The sequence below is a fragment of the Phalacrocorax carbo genome, chromosome 6 (genome assembly GCF_963921805.1).
Source record: "Phalacrocorax carbo chromosome 6, bPhaCar2.1, whole genome shotgun sequence".
In the NCBI taxonomy this organism is placed as follows: domain Eukaryota; kingdom Metazoa; phylum Chordata; class Aves; order Suliformes; family Phalacrocoracidae; genus Phalacrocorax; species Phalacrocorax carbo.
The window spans coordinates 12,429,600-12,445,435 of NC_087518.1; the positions used below are offsets into that span (position 1 = coordinate 12,429,600).

Below are 15,836 nucleotides of genomic sequence, written 5' to 3' on the forward strand. Positions count from 1 at the left end.
TCAACAGATTTGTGATCATAAATGTCTGGCAGGTGCCTGGCTTAGTTGTGCATTGGCAAAGATTGTTACCCAGAACTGCGATAGATCTCACTAATCAGGTTTGGAGGGATAGTGCTATTTGCATCAAAAACTGAATGAGAAAAGCATTGTCACTAGCAGGAGCCTGAGAAGAGAATGAGAGCATTTTAATGTATTTTCTTAGGCAAAAGACTAATAAGGGGGAAAAGGGGCCTGCCTGACACAGCAACTTTCCCTGGCCTCTTAGGGAAAAAGAGTTCTGTTAATCTTAACAGAATGTAGATCTATGAAAAACTTTCTGGAGCAGTATCAGCCCTACATACTGTGGTTAAGGCTGTGCTGTCAAGTGAAATAATAGAGTTGTTCTTCTTTCTCCTTATCCCTTTGTTCTTGGCTCTGCTTTCTCTTCTCCTTCCTGGCAGGTGGGTTGGAACGGAACACCAGCCTGCTGCCACTCTGCAGAGGAAGAAGAGGGGCGTGCATCAGTGCCGCGTTGCAGTGGTGTGTCTGAACCACACAGTCAGAGCTGCTTCACGCTGCCAGGCTCTCCTCTTGTGAGGGGTCATGGCCCCTTGTTGTCTGGTTTCTAGGCAGGTTTCAGTGTGTCTATTAAGTGTGTTTTTTTCTATTAGAAAACGAGTGTGAAGCACCTGGAGGCCACGTGTGTGCTTGTGCTTCAGCTTCTACTACATACTATTGCACCTGCAACTGGTTCCTGACTAAAGTTTTATTTGTACTATCTCAGGAGGAAGGGAAGCTGGAAGTCCAAAGAAATGTCTGAGGGAGCCTGCAGAACCTTCTTCTTTTATCTTGAGTAATGGGGCAGGGACTCATGGCGCCTGTTCTCAATCGCCCATGCTGTCACTAGCTTGGGGTGTGACTGAGAGCTGGGGTGTCCTCACCGTCATGTTGACCTGTGAGACATGCAGCAGGAGCTGTGGCCTGACGCTCCTCACTGTGCCTCCTGAGGGCCAAAGCTCAGTTTGGCGTAATGTGGAACATGCCAAAAAAGGTATGGTTTGACGGTACGGCTGAGCTGATCTAGGGCCTGGCTGCGGCTGTCAGGAGTGTCTTGCTGCAGCCCAGTTCCTCATTCGCTGCTTTTCATGCTTTTTTTAATACTGCCAAGTTAACAAGTTGAAATGAGCTTACAGAAAAAAATTACAAGTAATGGAGGGGGCCATGTGACCAGGACAGAAGGACAGGAGGATGATGGTGGAGGGACACTGAGCTGGAATAACTCGCAGTATAACTGGCTTCCCAGCAGTTGCTTGAGTTACGTCAGTCCTGTACATCGGGCTACACTTGAGTATGGGTGCCTTCCCCACGCAGCTATGGAGGCCCCATGTAACATTCTTCCTTTAAACACTTGATGTTCAAGTACCCCCTGCTTCTCTGAAGTGGGCTGTTGAGACGAGGTGTTCCTATGTATTACTGCACTTACTGGCTTTTTTATAGTTGCCTGCGATTTTTCCAGGGTCCTTTGCAATCTTTCTTCCTCCTGCTGCTTCTGCTGTCTCAGCTTTTCCTCTCTGAGTCTTTTGAAGGGAGCAAATAAAGGATGGGTTAAATGTGTGGCGCAGCTACATCGAATATGCTTTTGACACACAGCATCAACACCTCATACCACATCTCACATTACATCTTAACATCTAACAGTGTAAGACCACTAGAGCAAAGAGGTTTGGGTATAGCCGATGCTGGAGTTTGTTGCTGTGAAGGTGGTGAGAGGAAAACACTTGCTGCAGTTGATCCTACTCTTTCTGGAGTGAGGGGTGGAAAAGGCATGTCAAGCTTTGCAAATAGAGATGTCAGATGGTTGTTCTCTGTCACAGACGTGCTCTGTACCACCTTCAGCAGGTGACTTACGCCCTACAGTTGACACCAGTGTGCTCACCAGCTTTGTGGGTGAAAGATGCTTATTGTGCCTTAAGTCCTCACGAGCACAGCCAAGTCTGTAACGTGCAGCTGTGAGTAGGAGGGTTTTACATCCATGGAGCTACACTTTGCCTAAATGGGGACAGTGGAGGCCAATACTGTTAACTGGCTCCAATTCCCCATAGAAATGAAGTGCTGGAACAGAAATGGGCTCTAGCTACGGAACACTGCAGTGGAGAGGAAGTGAATTCTTCATCTTTTGATCTTTGAGAAAAGTTTAAATGCTCTTTGAAGGTTTTTTGTGTTTGGTTGGTTCTGCTTTTTATTTGGGGGGGTTAGATTCCTTCCTGAATTATTCTCGTCCATTCCCAGAGTAGAATAAATGTGTGTCTCATTTCTTTTGTAAGTTAAGAGTGCAAAACCATTCACAGGATGTCAGGAAGAAGCATCACACCCTTTCTGCTACACAGGTGAAGAAAGATGCAGAGAAAGAGACTAACTAAGAGGGAAATGTCACTGTTCTGGCTTTAAATCCTCACACTTGCATTTTTTTTTTCCTCTGCTGGATCTGATTCACGTGAGGATGGCCAGATGCAATCAGCTGTCCAGCTGCATCTTTGCTATTTGTGAAGGGAAATTTCATGTGTGTAACTGTGTGTTAATTAGCTACTCTTTAATTTAATAATACAAGTGAAACTTAAGAGTTTTGTAGAAGAAACATTTAAAGGCTGGCATTGCTGGCAAATGCACTTATGTATCTATTGAAGCCTGACAAAATATCAGGGCGTGTCAGACTTTGAGTGTTCAGTAACTACAGAGGCGTAATTTTCTATTTAATCAGTTTAAATATTGTTACTGCAGATTGTCCTCTTAAAATGATTATTCTCATAATTTAATCTGGTTTTGGTTTTTTTTTTTGTTTGGTTAGTTTTTTATTCTTCCAGATTTTGCCCTTTTCTAATGTAGCTTCCAGGTCTTTTCTAAGGTAACTGTTGGCTGCTGCTCGCTGAGCGGGAGATGCAAGTACTATGAACGCGAAACCCTTACCAAAGTAAAATGGGATGGAATGGTCACATGGCTTTCAGATTGCTGTTACAGCTTCCTGAGTTGATCTGACAAATTTGGCTCTTTCAGTGGCTTTCATTTTGGCTGTCAACATTTAAAAATAGAGGCCCCATTTCCAGAAGAGGGTCTTGTCTTACCTTATCCTCTGTTCCTTTTTTTTGGCTTTCTCAGCCTGTTCTATCTTTGCTGGTGGGATTCTCTCCAGGTTGTCCAGTAAATCACTGAGCTGTTTTTCTATCACCATTAGCATCTGCACTGTCTGCAGGTTTGTCTCATTTTCTCCAGTGCAGTGGCAATAGACTTCCAGCACCTTCTTGTTCAGGCTTCTAAGCATTTTGTCCTAGAGATGAGAGGAGATACGGTGAGAGGCACAGCTGAGTTCTGCCCAGTGGAACCACAACACTCCTCCAAAAGCAAAGGAAATCAGTACACTGTAGTTCCCTCAACAAGACTCAGTTTCTTGTTCCCCAGTTTGCTTAGCACCAGTGCCTGGGATAGATGGCTGTATGGAGCCATTCTTCGCTTGGTCTTAACTTCCCAGCTTTGCTGTGGCCGGGGACAGGTTGCAGCTGCGTGGTTGCTTCTGCAAGCCCTCCTCCCACCTCGTAGCAGCTGCATAGAGCAGACACATTTGCTGCCTCAGCAGTGCCCCCAAACTGCCCTTATTATAGCTCCATTGCTGAGAAACAAACAATGTTGATCCCTCCCCAGTGCAACCCACTATCTGTTGGTTTTTTTTTTCCCCAGGGTGCGTACAGCTGGTGAGAGGAACCGTTTATATGCATGCTAACCCCCCTTGCCGTGATCGCAGGATGTACCTGGTCATCAGCTTTGTTTTCTTCAGAAGAAAAGAGGTGAACTTTAAGTTTGAGATCTGCTACTTTCTCTTCTTCCTTGGCGATGGAGGATTTGAGGGTGAGTATCTGCTGTTTCAGCTCTGCTAACTTCTTTTCCCTAGGCCAGAAGAGAAAGGAGGTATTTTGAAAGGGCATCTCTGAAACACATGACGACTCTGCTGCTTTCCAGCCTGGGACCGTCCCTCCTGCTGCCGGCAGATGGAGGTAACACTTCATGCCATTGCTGGGGACCTTGCACCCACAGCTCTGAGACCAGAGGGAGCTTGTGGTTTTTCTGGATTAGCGGTTCCTGTGCTGGTGGGGGGAGGGAGAAGTAGCATAGCTAAACATCCAAGATTTTTTAATGAGTTAATGGGGGAAGTAGATTACCTTTACAAACTTTCACAAGGGGATAAGCTACACTTTAAATGGGAATATGTGTGTCTATCTGCCGTTGAAATACTATATTGCAATCACACTCAGGTTCCCTGCTGGCTTCCTCTAGGAAGGATTTGCATTGAGTTGGAAGAAGTGCTGGTCTGGATCACTCCAGGACATGCCTTGTTTCGTCCTTTGATCTTTCTTTCTGAGAGTTACACAGTACTTCTGGCTTACGTCCACTCCAGGATGCTAAATGCATCAGTTCCCCAGCCTGTGCCTTGAGTCCCAAGCTCAAGTCCCATCTCCTAAATGACATAAATGGGACACTTTCCTAGGAGCCCACAAGATGGTGAGTTGGATGGACTGCAGCTGGGCTCTAAGGTATGCGAAAGAGACTCTCTTGTGTGCTGCGTGAACAGCATTATGTGTGGTCTGCAGCATGCAGCCTGACGGCAAGGTGCTAGCGGGGGAGAGAGGGCGTCACTTATGTTTGAAAGCTGGGTCACAGGGACCGCTTCCCACCGCTTGCGGGCTCACACTTACATGCTTTCATGTGTGGTGATGAAAGTGTGTTGGACTTTGTCCAAACATTCCTCAGTCTCCTGGGAATTCTGGATGAAGGACAAGTTCTCTTCCTCCATCTCCGCGAAAATAGACAGCAGTTGTTGGGGATCAGTAAAATACAACTCAGGCTCCTGGAGTGGAAAACACACATGATGAGTTTTAGTCCTCCTCTAGCTTCTTTGCTGTTGAACTACATGGAGGTTAGTCTGCACCAGCCCTGCTGTTCAAATGCTCTCCTAACTAGAGAGGTCCGTGACTGTCCACCTCCCTGCCATGTGCGTAGCTTTATGCTGCCTCAGCAGCTCACCCCTAAAACATGTTGCATTTTGGGGAATAAAATGTGGTGCAAACATCCGGGGGAAAACTTCAATTTCAGACCTAAAACAATAACTTCACTAATTTCAAAATCTAGCATTATATGATGTCATATCTTGTTGGGGGATGGCAAGCAAGCTTTGATGGTAGGTTTTTGGGAAGTGGAGGAGGAAAGTTAAACAAAGGTATTTATAATATGTGTTGCTAAAACATGAACGTTTATGAATGTATAAACATACGTTTATAATTAGTGGCTACAGTAACTCCTCAATACCATAATGAATGGTTAGAAGGTGACAGAAATTAATAACATCAATAAATGACACAGGACAAACAGAAATTGTAAATATTTCAACATGAGACTTCTGACCTCATCTTCGTCCGAACAGCTTTCACTTTCTGCATCCTCCAGTGAACTTCTGGAAAAGCATTTTGTGTATCAGGCCCTTAGAGAAATGATAGCTCAAAGCCCACCTTGTTAGTGAATTATGAACACTGTTGTTGTTTGCTGTTGCTGTTTGCCCCTGAGCAGTCCTTTCCACATTCACACATTTGGTCCCCTGTGGCTGTGGGCTATTTGGGGGTCAGTAGGAGTGAGGGGTCACACAAACATACAGCGTGTGAGCTATGTCTGACCACAAGCAAGCTGCCTTTTGAGTTGCTCTGGGCTCTGCTGGCCAGCAGGGTTGGGACATGACGCATGAGCGTCATGACACAGAGGGTGTTGAGCCAAATGCATCTAAACTCAATGGGAGGCTTTGGCTTTTGGGCAATGAGAAGGCAGATGTCAGAGCCATATTAAAAAGGCTCAGGCAGCAGCACAGCAAGTGTAGAGAAAGCCTTGTGTTCTGTGTGGGATGTGATACTGCTCCTAAACAACATGGTGTAGCCACCATGGATGTCTCCAGTTTTTACCTGCCCTGGGAGAAGGGTGTTAAGTACTTCTTCCCCTGCACAGCCTCCTACCATTAATCAGCAGTGCAGCCTCTTTCTTCGCTGCTCTGCCCCAGGGACGAGCCAGTGCAAGAGCTGGAAGAGCAAAGCAAGAGGTGCCTGACTGATGTCAGCAGCAGAATCTGCTCATCACCTTCACTTGCACATGTCACCCTGTACCATGGAGGGGTGAAAAATCTGCATTTGTATCATCTTAGTGTCAGCCCCACTTGTGTCCTCATTGTTTCTGCCATGTGGTAGCAGCCCAGTAATTGCAGTGGCTTCGTGACAGGTGGCACATGGCAGCCCTGCTTGGGAGAACCTGGCACCTGCAATGCTCTGAGTGGAGGCAGAGAAAATGGCCCTGCAAGCAATGACTTACTTCAAACTATTGATAGCCAGGTTTTTTGGTCTTAGGAGACTCACTAGCCACTTACACTTTGCTTTTCCATGCAATTACTTTCTTTGCCTCAAGGAGCTGGAGCAGTCATACTTGTCTCATACTCCCACCCACCCTTCTTCTTCTCAGGCCATCCCTGCCTACATTACAGCAGTATCACTCTGCCTGCATCCCAGCATATACTGTCTGACAGCTCTTACTGAAAGTAGACAGTCAATGCAATGTGGGTCTACAGTGACCTTGGACCTTCATTAATGGCAAAACAACAGGCAGCTATTTGCATGGAGGCTGTGACCAACAGAGGGAACCAGTATCTCAGCCACAAATAGGCCACAGAGAAGCTTTGCTCCAGGACAAATACCCAAGATGCGATTCCTCCTGCGGGTACCTCAAGGCCCAAATTCTTTGGGCAAGGCTCTCAGCAGAGGATTTGAGGATGGAGCTCTGTTGGAGTAGGTACATAGGTAATGACTTGCGCAACTAATGGCTTTCTACTGATATTTTGATTTGTTCCAGTAAGACCCAGATCTCAGTATGCTCACAGCGAAGGTTTCCTCTGTACTGAGTCCTAGTCAGCTGAGTGCTTTCTACAGTACTTTCTACAGTACTAGTACTTTCTACAGTCTGTTGTTTGCATTGTCTTGTACTTACAGTTGTCTTGTTGATAGAGGCTTCAGGAATTTTTTGAGCTGTGGCCTGATCTCATGTAACGACCTGAAATCCAAACTTTTTGAAGACAGCAGGGAACCTGGCACATGTATATAACTGGTACTATAGGGACTGGCAGTGTTTGTCCTGGCCGTCAGACTGTGGCCTGGAGAAAAGAAGAAATGGACACTTAGAGCGTGGGGTTGTCCCAGAGAGGAGTGGGCAGCTCTTCCCTGGCACTCACCCTGCTCTGTGGTGGGAGGTGAGGCACCTTCTTCCTTAGCTTTGGATGCTGTTTTCATATCCTTTTCCTTTGTGTGCTTTTTTCCGTGTTCCTCCTGCCACTCTTTTGGAGATAGTTGATAGAGGAAGTCCCTGTACATCTTGTACTCCTGCAGAGTATTCTTGAATCTGGATATATCACTGGGTTGAAAGAAGTGGACAAAGTTTGTTAGCAGGGAGGAAAGCCCCTGTTTGAATAGGTTCTTTCTAATGCTTGATATTTGGCTTCACCCAGAGAAGGGAAAAAGAGAGCGCATGTCTTTGTGGACATGCAAAGACAAATGGGAGCCTGCCTTGCGTGCCCTCTGTGGTTCCTCATGTGGAAGCTGTCTGGTCACATCTCTGTGGCCAGACCCTTACTGTGGCACTGGGCTTGCTAATTTGGCAATCTTTACTTGAAAATGAATGAGAAATCTTGCCAGCTCAGCTCATAATGGGATTTTTTTTTCATCTTTCCCCAGATCACAATTAAAATGCATTACTTAGTTTTGTTTAGTTTTTAATCGAGACTAGGCATTTAATTTTGGTTTTGGATTATTTATACTTTAAAAAATATAATTAAAAAACTAGTTGAGTTGTTTTAGAAGCAAAGCCAGAACCTGGAAAACAAAAAGCATTTTGACTCTCAAAATTGAACAATTTTAGAAATCTTTTTCCCCGATTCCCTTTTTCCCTGAGGGCTGCGAGGGTATAGCACTGTAGGGGCTGTAAAGGCTAGGCAGGAGTAGTGTGCAACCATTACCTTTGGAGGTTCTCTATTTGGGAAGTGATTGTCTGGATCTCCCTTATTTTCTTTGTCTTTGCTGCAGTTTCTTTTTCAGCACTAGGGAAGAATGCATAAACATAAGCCATGAAACAAATTAGCAGTGACTGAGTAGTGAATTGAGTTGCATATAAAACAGAGAAAAAGGTGTGTGTGGGCGACCACTAGAAATCTCTTATAGATGTATCCCTGGTGATGCCTGGCTCCAGCCTGAAGGCCCTGCTTGTCTTGGCAAAGAGAGTATGGGGTCCCAGTGATGCTTCCATGTTTAAGACCTCCCTAATTTGGCTGCTTCTGAGCATCAATTGCTCAGCCCTTGTGGTACCTGTAATGGGCCAAAGTGCTCAACTGCTTCACTTAGGGGACTGTTCCTGCTGTGAGGCATTGGACAGAAGCATCTCCCTCTCATAAGGGTGTTGTGAGAAGAATCAAAGTGGTGGGGCCAACAGCAGGTTCCTTGCTGCAGCCAAATCAAGGGCTTTTGCAGTGAGGGTATTCCCCAGCTATTGTTCTTCCTCTCTTTCATTGAGTGTGTGGGGAGAAAGTGCCACCAGGACTGTAACTCTGGGCAACCTCAGACATAGAGCATTTGCTAGCCAAAAAGCTGCAGGAAGGTCAAGCAAAAGACCTCCTGTGTCCAGCACAGAAGAGTTCATGGGTAGTTCCCTCAACTTTCATTACATCTTCAGAGCTTGAACAGAGTTTTTATGGTTCTCCTTCAGGAACTCATCAAACATGGCAGAATCCTGCTCCAGGTAGTATTCAGCCTTTTCCAGCTTGCTTTCCTCATTCTTTGCTATGGTCTCCATCCTTTGAATCTCATCTCGCTTTACTGCCATGGCATACTGAAATGAACCCAAAAGGCAAGAGAGTCACATCGGTTCATTGATTTTGGAGGTATATTGGCTTAGCTTTGGTTTTGTTATATATAACTGCTATAAGGTAATAATCTTATTACCTTATAGTTGTTGGCAGAGAGGGTAAGGAGTAAGTGTCTTAGTGCAAACTAGGTACATAGAGGCCAGGAGATATTTCAAAAGTAACATAGCAAATAAGCAGTGAAATTAAAGACAGAATTCAGAAGTCCCAGCACTGCATTAACTCCTGGCTGATAAAAATTGATTCAGTTGTGTTACAGCACAATAACAGAGGTGAATAATGGGGATATTCCATCACGGCTCCCTTATTTTGAGTTCAGAATCACTCCCAGCTGTAATTCTGCAGGAATTCAGCAGGAGCCAAAAGGTCATAATCAAACAAATTAAATAGTTGCATGGATGCTACTGCATGGTGTGAATGGCGTATGTTCCTTTCTTTCTTGGTTGGGAATTGCTGGGCTGTAGACTATGGGTGTCTTTAACACAGGACTTGGGCAATCAGTTCATGAGGTCTGATGTGTGCCTCCTTGGTTTGACCTCCAGGCAATGGATCTCAGGGAGAAAAAAAACAAGTAACACAGGGAAGAATAATTAAAGGAACAGAAAGTAACATTCCTAAAGCCAAGTACCTCAAGTAAAAATATCTCTCTTCTGTCATTTATGTAGTCACGGAAGGCCTGCTTTTCTAATGGGTAATCTGAAATGAGGAGATAAAGTTGGTCAGACTAGAGGGGGAAATATGGCCAAGGCAAAACACAGTGAATATGGAGGCTGCCGTGAGCATGGATGTGATGGCACTGGAGCCAGCAATACTGATTATTTTATTGTAGTTTTGACGTTGTTTAGGATCAGTTTCATATGGGCTTTTGTGGAGTAAAACCAGGTAGAATGGAGTGGAGAATATGGTCCTTACAAAGGTCAATGTCCTCTAGACATTAATGGCAAAGCTACCCCTCATGTCAGAGGCAGAAAATTTGGGCCCACAGCCACTAAAATCCAATTTGAGGTCAGCTTAGTAGAAATGTCTGCATGTCACAAGGTCCTGCAAACTCTCAGCTGACTCCAAGCTGATTCCCAGAGCTCACAGCTACTGCAGAGGCTGGTGGAATCCAGGCTACTGTGGTGGGGGTGATACATGCTCCACATGTAATGCATGAGATGGAGATGCCCCAGCTGCACAGAGGTTGGCAAGATGCAGCATGTAACTGTTGTGTCTGCAAGAGCTCACCAAAGTCATCTAGAGCTAACTGCTACTCCCATCCCCTCTTTGATTTTTACTGTAGGCTTTTACCCAGCTGAGCTGCACCACTACAAAACCTGTTCCCTACCTTCTTTAATGGATATCTTCCATGAAAGACTCTCCTGAAGAGTTTTCAGTCTCTCTTCATTTGTTGCCTGTTTTCTGCCCTCCTCTTCTTCCTCCTTTTGCAGAGCTTCCCTGAACCCCTTTTGCCTTGCTTTTATTTTAGTGGAGTAAGTAATTTTCTCATGGATTTTCATGGTCTTCATCCTCTCACGTTCCTATGAGAAGTCAGTTATGTGGACAGTTTGATTATGTGCTTTGTTTGCTGTGGTTGAATGATTATTCACAGTTTAGAAATTTGCAGGCTACTGATACACTGCTGATGCATGTTTGCCTGGTTTATCTGACTAATCCCAGTGTTACTCTTTCCTGAGGCAACTGAAACACTTCTTTTCTTAGCATTTGTTCTTATAAGTTTGTTGATTTGTATTCCGCATCTAGCCACCAGCTGTGCCTGTTTGTACCTACTCAGTGTCCTCATTTTTCCTTCCTGGATTATTCCTGGGAGAGAATGGAAATTTTCAGAGATTCATCCTTCAAGTCCCCTAGTAAAAGGGAACGACAGGATAGCTCACACTCAATACCAACTCGGTCCACTTTCACAAAGGCATGTAAACCCTCAAGTTCAGATTGAGAGGATCTATTCAAACCCATGCCAGACCTTTCTGGAGGGTAAAAGGTTCTTCATGCTCAGTGCTTTCACACGGGCTGACGCATAATTCATTGCTTTTTGCACAGTTTGGGCATGGGTTAGGCTGAGGACATCACTCAGCAGACATCCTTAGTGAACTTTTTCTTAAGCCGTTCCCCGTACTTACATAGTGACCTTCAACCCAAGCTAAAACCAGACTATCAGTCATGAATGTGAGGTGAGGAGGCTTGCTTAAGCTTGTTTGGAGACCTCCCTTTGTGATTTAGAAAGAAAGACCTCTTCCTTCCACACTACTGCCTGACTTCTGCAACCACATGCAACAATCTGACCTCTCAGAGGAGTGACAACCTCTCCATGACTTCCCACCCTGCTTTGGATTGCATGCCCTAAGGAAAGTCCTCTGCAGAAATAAGGAAGAAAGAGACATTCCTGAGACCCCGCTCTCTGGTCTGGTGGGTTGCAATTCCCTCTTATGGAGAGAAACCTAAAGCATGAAACCCATGTCATCCTTCTTCCTAGGCATTCATTTCATTGGCAGTTCAGAAGGAGGCCACATCAAACATTGGAATACAGCTTCCCAAACATAAAGCCAAGCCTGTTGAAGTGGAAAGCAAGAGATCTTGCACTAAAATTTTATGTAGAACTCCATGCTAACTGCCTTGGCAGATATCTTCTCCAGGAACAGGAGTGAATGGTAAATCTACCTTGAAGTAAGAAAACAAAGTGGCAATATCCAGATTTTACACTAGCAACCAGCAAGCCTGTGCTCAGAGCTGCTCTTGGTAAAGTTCATCTTTCATCATGGACTTCAGTGGACTTGAAGCTGATCTGGGGGAATCTCAGCTGAATTTGGCAGCTATTGTTTGTATGCACTGAATTTTGGTGTCATGTTGGTTGGTTTCCTGCCCTAGTGAACTGCTTGTATGTACATTGGCCTAAAGCATGTATACGTACCGCCTTAGCCTTTTTTCTTTCCTTGTCCCTTATTGAGAAGATATCAACATCTGGAGGAATTGTAAATGGATTTTTCACTGGGTTTTCTTCATCCTCTTCTGGGCTTACTGAAAAAAATGGATGTGGAAGACACAAGGAAGAATATCAGGACCCAGCGCAAACGCACTCTGCTGCATCATGCCTGAAGGGTGGGCAGCTGTGCTCACAGCTGGAGATGTTTTATGACGCTGAATCAAGAATGGGGAACTGGATAGGGCTTATAAGAAGCCAGTGATATAACTGAGACCTCTGTATGGTTTATGGCACTTTACCGTATCTGCTGATCAACTCAGGATTTCAACCAGGGATTTTTGCGAGTCTGGATCTGATTTACCTGTTTCATCCGATCATGGGCACAAGAGTCTGAATCCAGGCCTCTCCTTTGACCTAACAATGAAAAGGTGCCGGAGCTTTGTGACCTCACCTGACAGCACAAGCTGGGTTTCCATTCCAGGTTTGGAAGATGTTGATTCTGTATGTGGAGATGACATCTTTGACCCTGGTCCAAGGAAAACCATAAACAAATCAATCAGCAGGGACCTGCCAGTAACTGACGCAGTTTTTACAGCAGTGATGGGCCTAGGGGCTTTCTGGGCTTTAACCACTGAGACTTTTGTGTCTGTAGGAATTAACAAATAGCTTCAGTAAACTGGAAAATATTTGTGTTCTGACCCCAAAAAGGAGATGGTCATCCCTGGCTTATATGAAAGCTGTGTAAAACCAAGTTCTCCTTACACACTGATGGGAAAGCAAAGACAAAATAATTTGGAGATAACAAGCAACTCAAGTCCCTTGCCTCTTGTTCCACCCACATCTCCAGTTCTGATCCACACACATTATTTTTCATCCTTCTATTGCTGGTTCACAAGCAACATTTTTGATCCCTAAAGCTCTTACCAGTAATTGCTTCAGCACTGTGGGTTTCTTGTGATAAGGCTGAACGATTGCTGGAAAGCACAGACATGCTGTAGGGAACTCTGTCGTGTTTAATTTGAGGCTGGCAAACTGTTGAAGGTTAGGTTTTTGTTTCTTTGAATCCAGTCTCTTTTTGTCGTCTTTGCTATGGGTCCTAGGGGAAAAGGCATAACTGTAACGATCTCACAAAGAACAGACAGGCCATTGTTAGAGTTATCCTCTAATCAACAAAGGCAGCAAGCTGGGTCCCAGTGAGGTATTAGTTCAACTGATGCAATTCTGCTGCTGGGACCGTTTCTGATCTGCACTGGTATAAGACACAGCAGAAAATATCCTCTTCCACTTGCACTACTTTTAAGGCTATTTAGAGCATCTGTTTTTTTTTTTTTGCTCTGAACAGCCTCCAGTTTCTATGTATTTTGAGCTAAACTCATCTGGCCTAATTTCCATGTATGTCCTTGGCGTTTTGTGTTTCCTATTGGCTGTGTTTCTGCAGCTGCCCAATTAGTGTCTTATTCTTTGGAAGTGTCAGGCTTTCACTGTTGATGAGACATAGAGGCTGAGGTGGAATTTAGGCTGTTTGAATACATCCCAAATGTTTTCTCTCTCCTCTTCAGTTCTTGAAGTACCTTTTCCAAAAACCCCTTAAACTGGTTGCTTAGTTTTCATGTCTCTCGGAACTTTGCGTAACTTAATGGGATGTTTTTCTCTAGGGGTCCCTCATCTGCGTCCTGGAACCACATGACCCCTGATGATGATGTGAGTTTTGGAGAAAACCCCATCAGGGCAGGGGTAGGAAGGCAGTCAAACATCTGCAGTGTTCAGTTGAATACGCTTTGTGAATTATGCAGAGCAGCTGCAGCAAACACCTGGATGTTCAACCCTCTTAGTGCATACCTTGACTTCTGTAATTGAAAACCCTTCTCATAAAAATCTTCTTGTTCATGTGGTTGACTTGAATTCCAGCTACAGGGAATGGGACTGAAAAGCAGGACCTGACAGAGGGTACTGGCATATGGAAAATAATTGTCGGTGAAACCCTTGGAGATAAAAACTGCTTTAGAATATAATTTTAGCAAAGTACAGATTATTTATAAATTATTTATAAGTTAATTCTAAGATTAACTTATAAATATTCATTTTATTAAGGTATTTATGGTTTGAGGTTGTTAGGTTTTTTTTAATAGGTTGTTTGCACATTACTTTGGAAATGCCAAAAGCTACAGAAGTGCTAGTTGTGCCAATTAAAATTATTAAGCTCAATAATTCAAGTAGAAAATTGCTTTGTTGCTAGAATCATTTGGCATATATTTCACTGCCTCTGACATTTTTGTTTCAGTAGCTACATACCAATGGCCAGTAGTATGTGAATCAATAGGTAAGACACGCGTGGTTTTAATGTACTGAAATATTTATTCAGTGCTTTTCCCTAGCATCAAGCTGCTGCGCAAAAAAAAAAATCTGCCAGAGTAAACATGCAAACAGTTCTTAAAAATATTACAATAAAAGCCATACACCATGTTCCCAGAGCGCTGGACGAGCGTGTGTTTTATACACTCAAATGATTTAAATGATACGATCGCTTGCAGAGAAGGCTCGTTATGCTCACTGGGAAACCACTCCAAGTTTTGAGCTACAGAGCAACTCTTCCAGGGACAGATGTGTCTCATTTCCCAGTAAATACCCCCCGACTTGCACACGGAGGAGGAGGTGGTCAGTGCGTGCGATCTCCCGGTCACACGCACCAGCACCTCAACTTGTCCGAGTGAGACACTGTACCTGATGTCAAAAACAGAGAAGAAATTGCTGTGATTGCCCTCACGCCTTTATTTTTTGGTTTCTCACCTAAAAAGCAGCTTCTTCAGGCTCCTCTCCCTGGTGGGGCCGTGGTCAGACGTGGATGTGGCCGCAGTGCAGCTCGGCTCAGCTCCAGGCTTTAGCCGTCTCTTGTTTGCACTGCCATGGAAACCTGTTGCCGGGTGGCATCTGACCCGCAGGCATGGGAGGGATCCATCGCTCCCTTCTGGCGTTGGGCCTGGGTCTCCTGCGGCCGGACAACCATCCCTACACCAGTGGAGTGGGGCTGAGCTGGCTGGGTCCTGCCGGAGGTCAGCGCCATGGGAGGCTTTGCAAAATCACCTGCCCGGCTGCAATGCAGGCACGCCGGTAGGTGTCCTGAGCAGGCAGCTCGCTGAAGTTCAAACCAGGTGTCAGGATGGAGAAGTAAGAACACTCCCGTGGTGTAAGAGGTCTCCCTGGCTTGCTGGGTTCTTTATTCATTATTTCAGTCCACATGGCATGGGAGTCGGGTATTTAACCCCGTCTCTGCAAGCAAAACAGTGGGTTGGGGAAACGGGAGCTGCTACCCCTGATTGTGGAAGTAGCTGCAATTTATCATTTCATAGCATCTCCCTTGGTCTTTCTGTTAGTGAAGTCTGAACAGTCACAGTTTGGTGTGGTATGGATGAATGAACTGTCATTTACTGGAGGTTCTCTGAGTCAATAGTGCTGTAGAAACCCAAATATAGCTTTCTAAAATATCATATAATTCTAAAGATGATTTGATAAAATATCCGTTTAAAAAAGTAATACATTTTAATGGAGGAAAGATCCTTAAACACCCATATTTATTCTTTCCTGTTTCTAAGAAGACCAATCAGTTCCAAATGGATCATATTCTTCTCTAGACTCTTTAGACTCTCTATTAATACAATCTCAGCTTTCTGAAATAGCAGTTTCTTTCATTTACCGGTAGGTTTCCAAACAGCTTTCTCCATCTGAATAACTCATGCAATAAATAGCAATAGTAAGTACAAACTCCCATTTAATTGTTATAGTTATATTCTGTAACTGCTGATTATCAAGAGACTGGATTCAGGCAAGAGAAGGAAAATGCTTATACAGAAAGAAATTTCTCTTTATTCTGCACATGAATGCTTTGATTTTTAGCAGTTATGCAGAAAACCATAGTGCTATCTTTAGTATGTTTTGGGAACTTTCCCAAACGTATTG

General features: G+C 44.5%; 3 protein-coding genes across 3 annotated transcripts in view; 1 reads left to right on the forward strand and 2 right to left on the reverse strand.

Moving 5' to 3' along the window:
* The window catches only part of TMEM43 (transmembrane protein 43), a 481,635-nt gene that overhangs the window by 152,033 nt on the left and 313,766 nt on the right, over positions 1-15,836 (reverse strand). The gene's annotated exons all lie outside the window — the stretch shown is intronic.
* On the reverse strand, positions 165-12,403 carry CFAP100 (cilia and flagella associated protein 100). Its single transcript, XM_064453727.1, has 14 exons — positions 12,334-12,403; positions 11,871-11,977; positions 10,290-10,482; positions 9,591-9,658; positions 8,765-8,928; positions 8,063-8,143; positions 7,283-7,461; positions 7,042-7,204; positions 5,428-5,476; positions 4,722-4,873; positions 3,780-3,915; positions 3,099-3,301; positions 1,463-1,556; positions 165-474 (listed from the first exon to the last, which is right to left on the reverse strand). The coding sequence occupies exons 1-14, from the start codon at positions 12,398-12,400 to the stop codon at positions 361-363; spliced, it is 1,770 nt and encodes a 589-aa protein (XP_064309797.1). The 5' UTR covers positions 12,401-12,403; the 3' UTR covers positions 165-360.
* The window catches only part of KLF15 (KLF transcription factor 15), a 46,746-nt gene continuing 34,494 nt past the window's right edge, over positions 3,585-15,836 (forward strand). The window contains exons 1-2 of the mRNA XM_064453723.1: positions 3,585-3,815; positions 3,920-4,022. Coding sequence (XP_064309793.1) covers positions 3,741-3,815; positions 3,920-4,022 — 178 coding nt within the window. The 5' untranslated portion in view covers positions 3,585-3,740. The remainder of the gene's footprint in view (positions 3,816-3,919; positions 4,023-15,836) is intronic.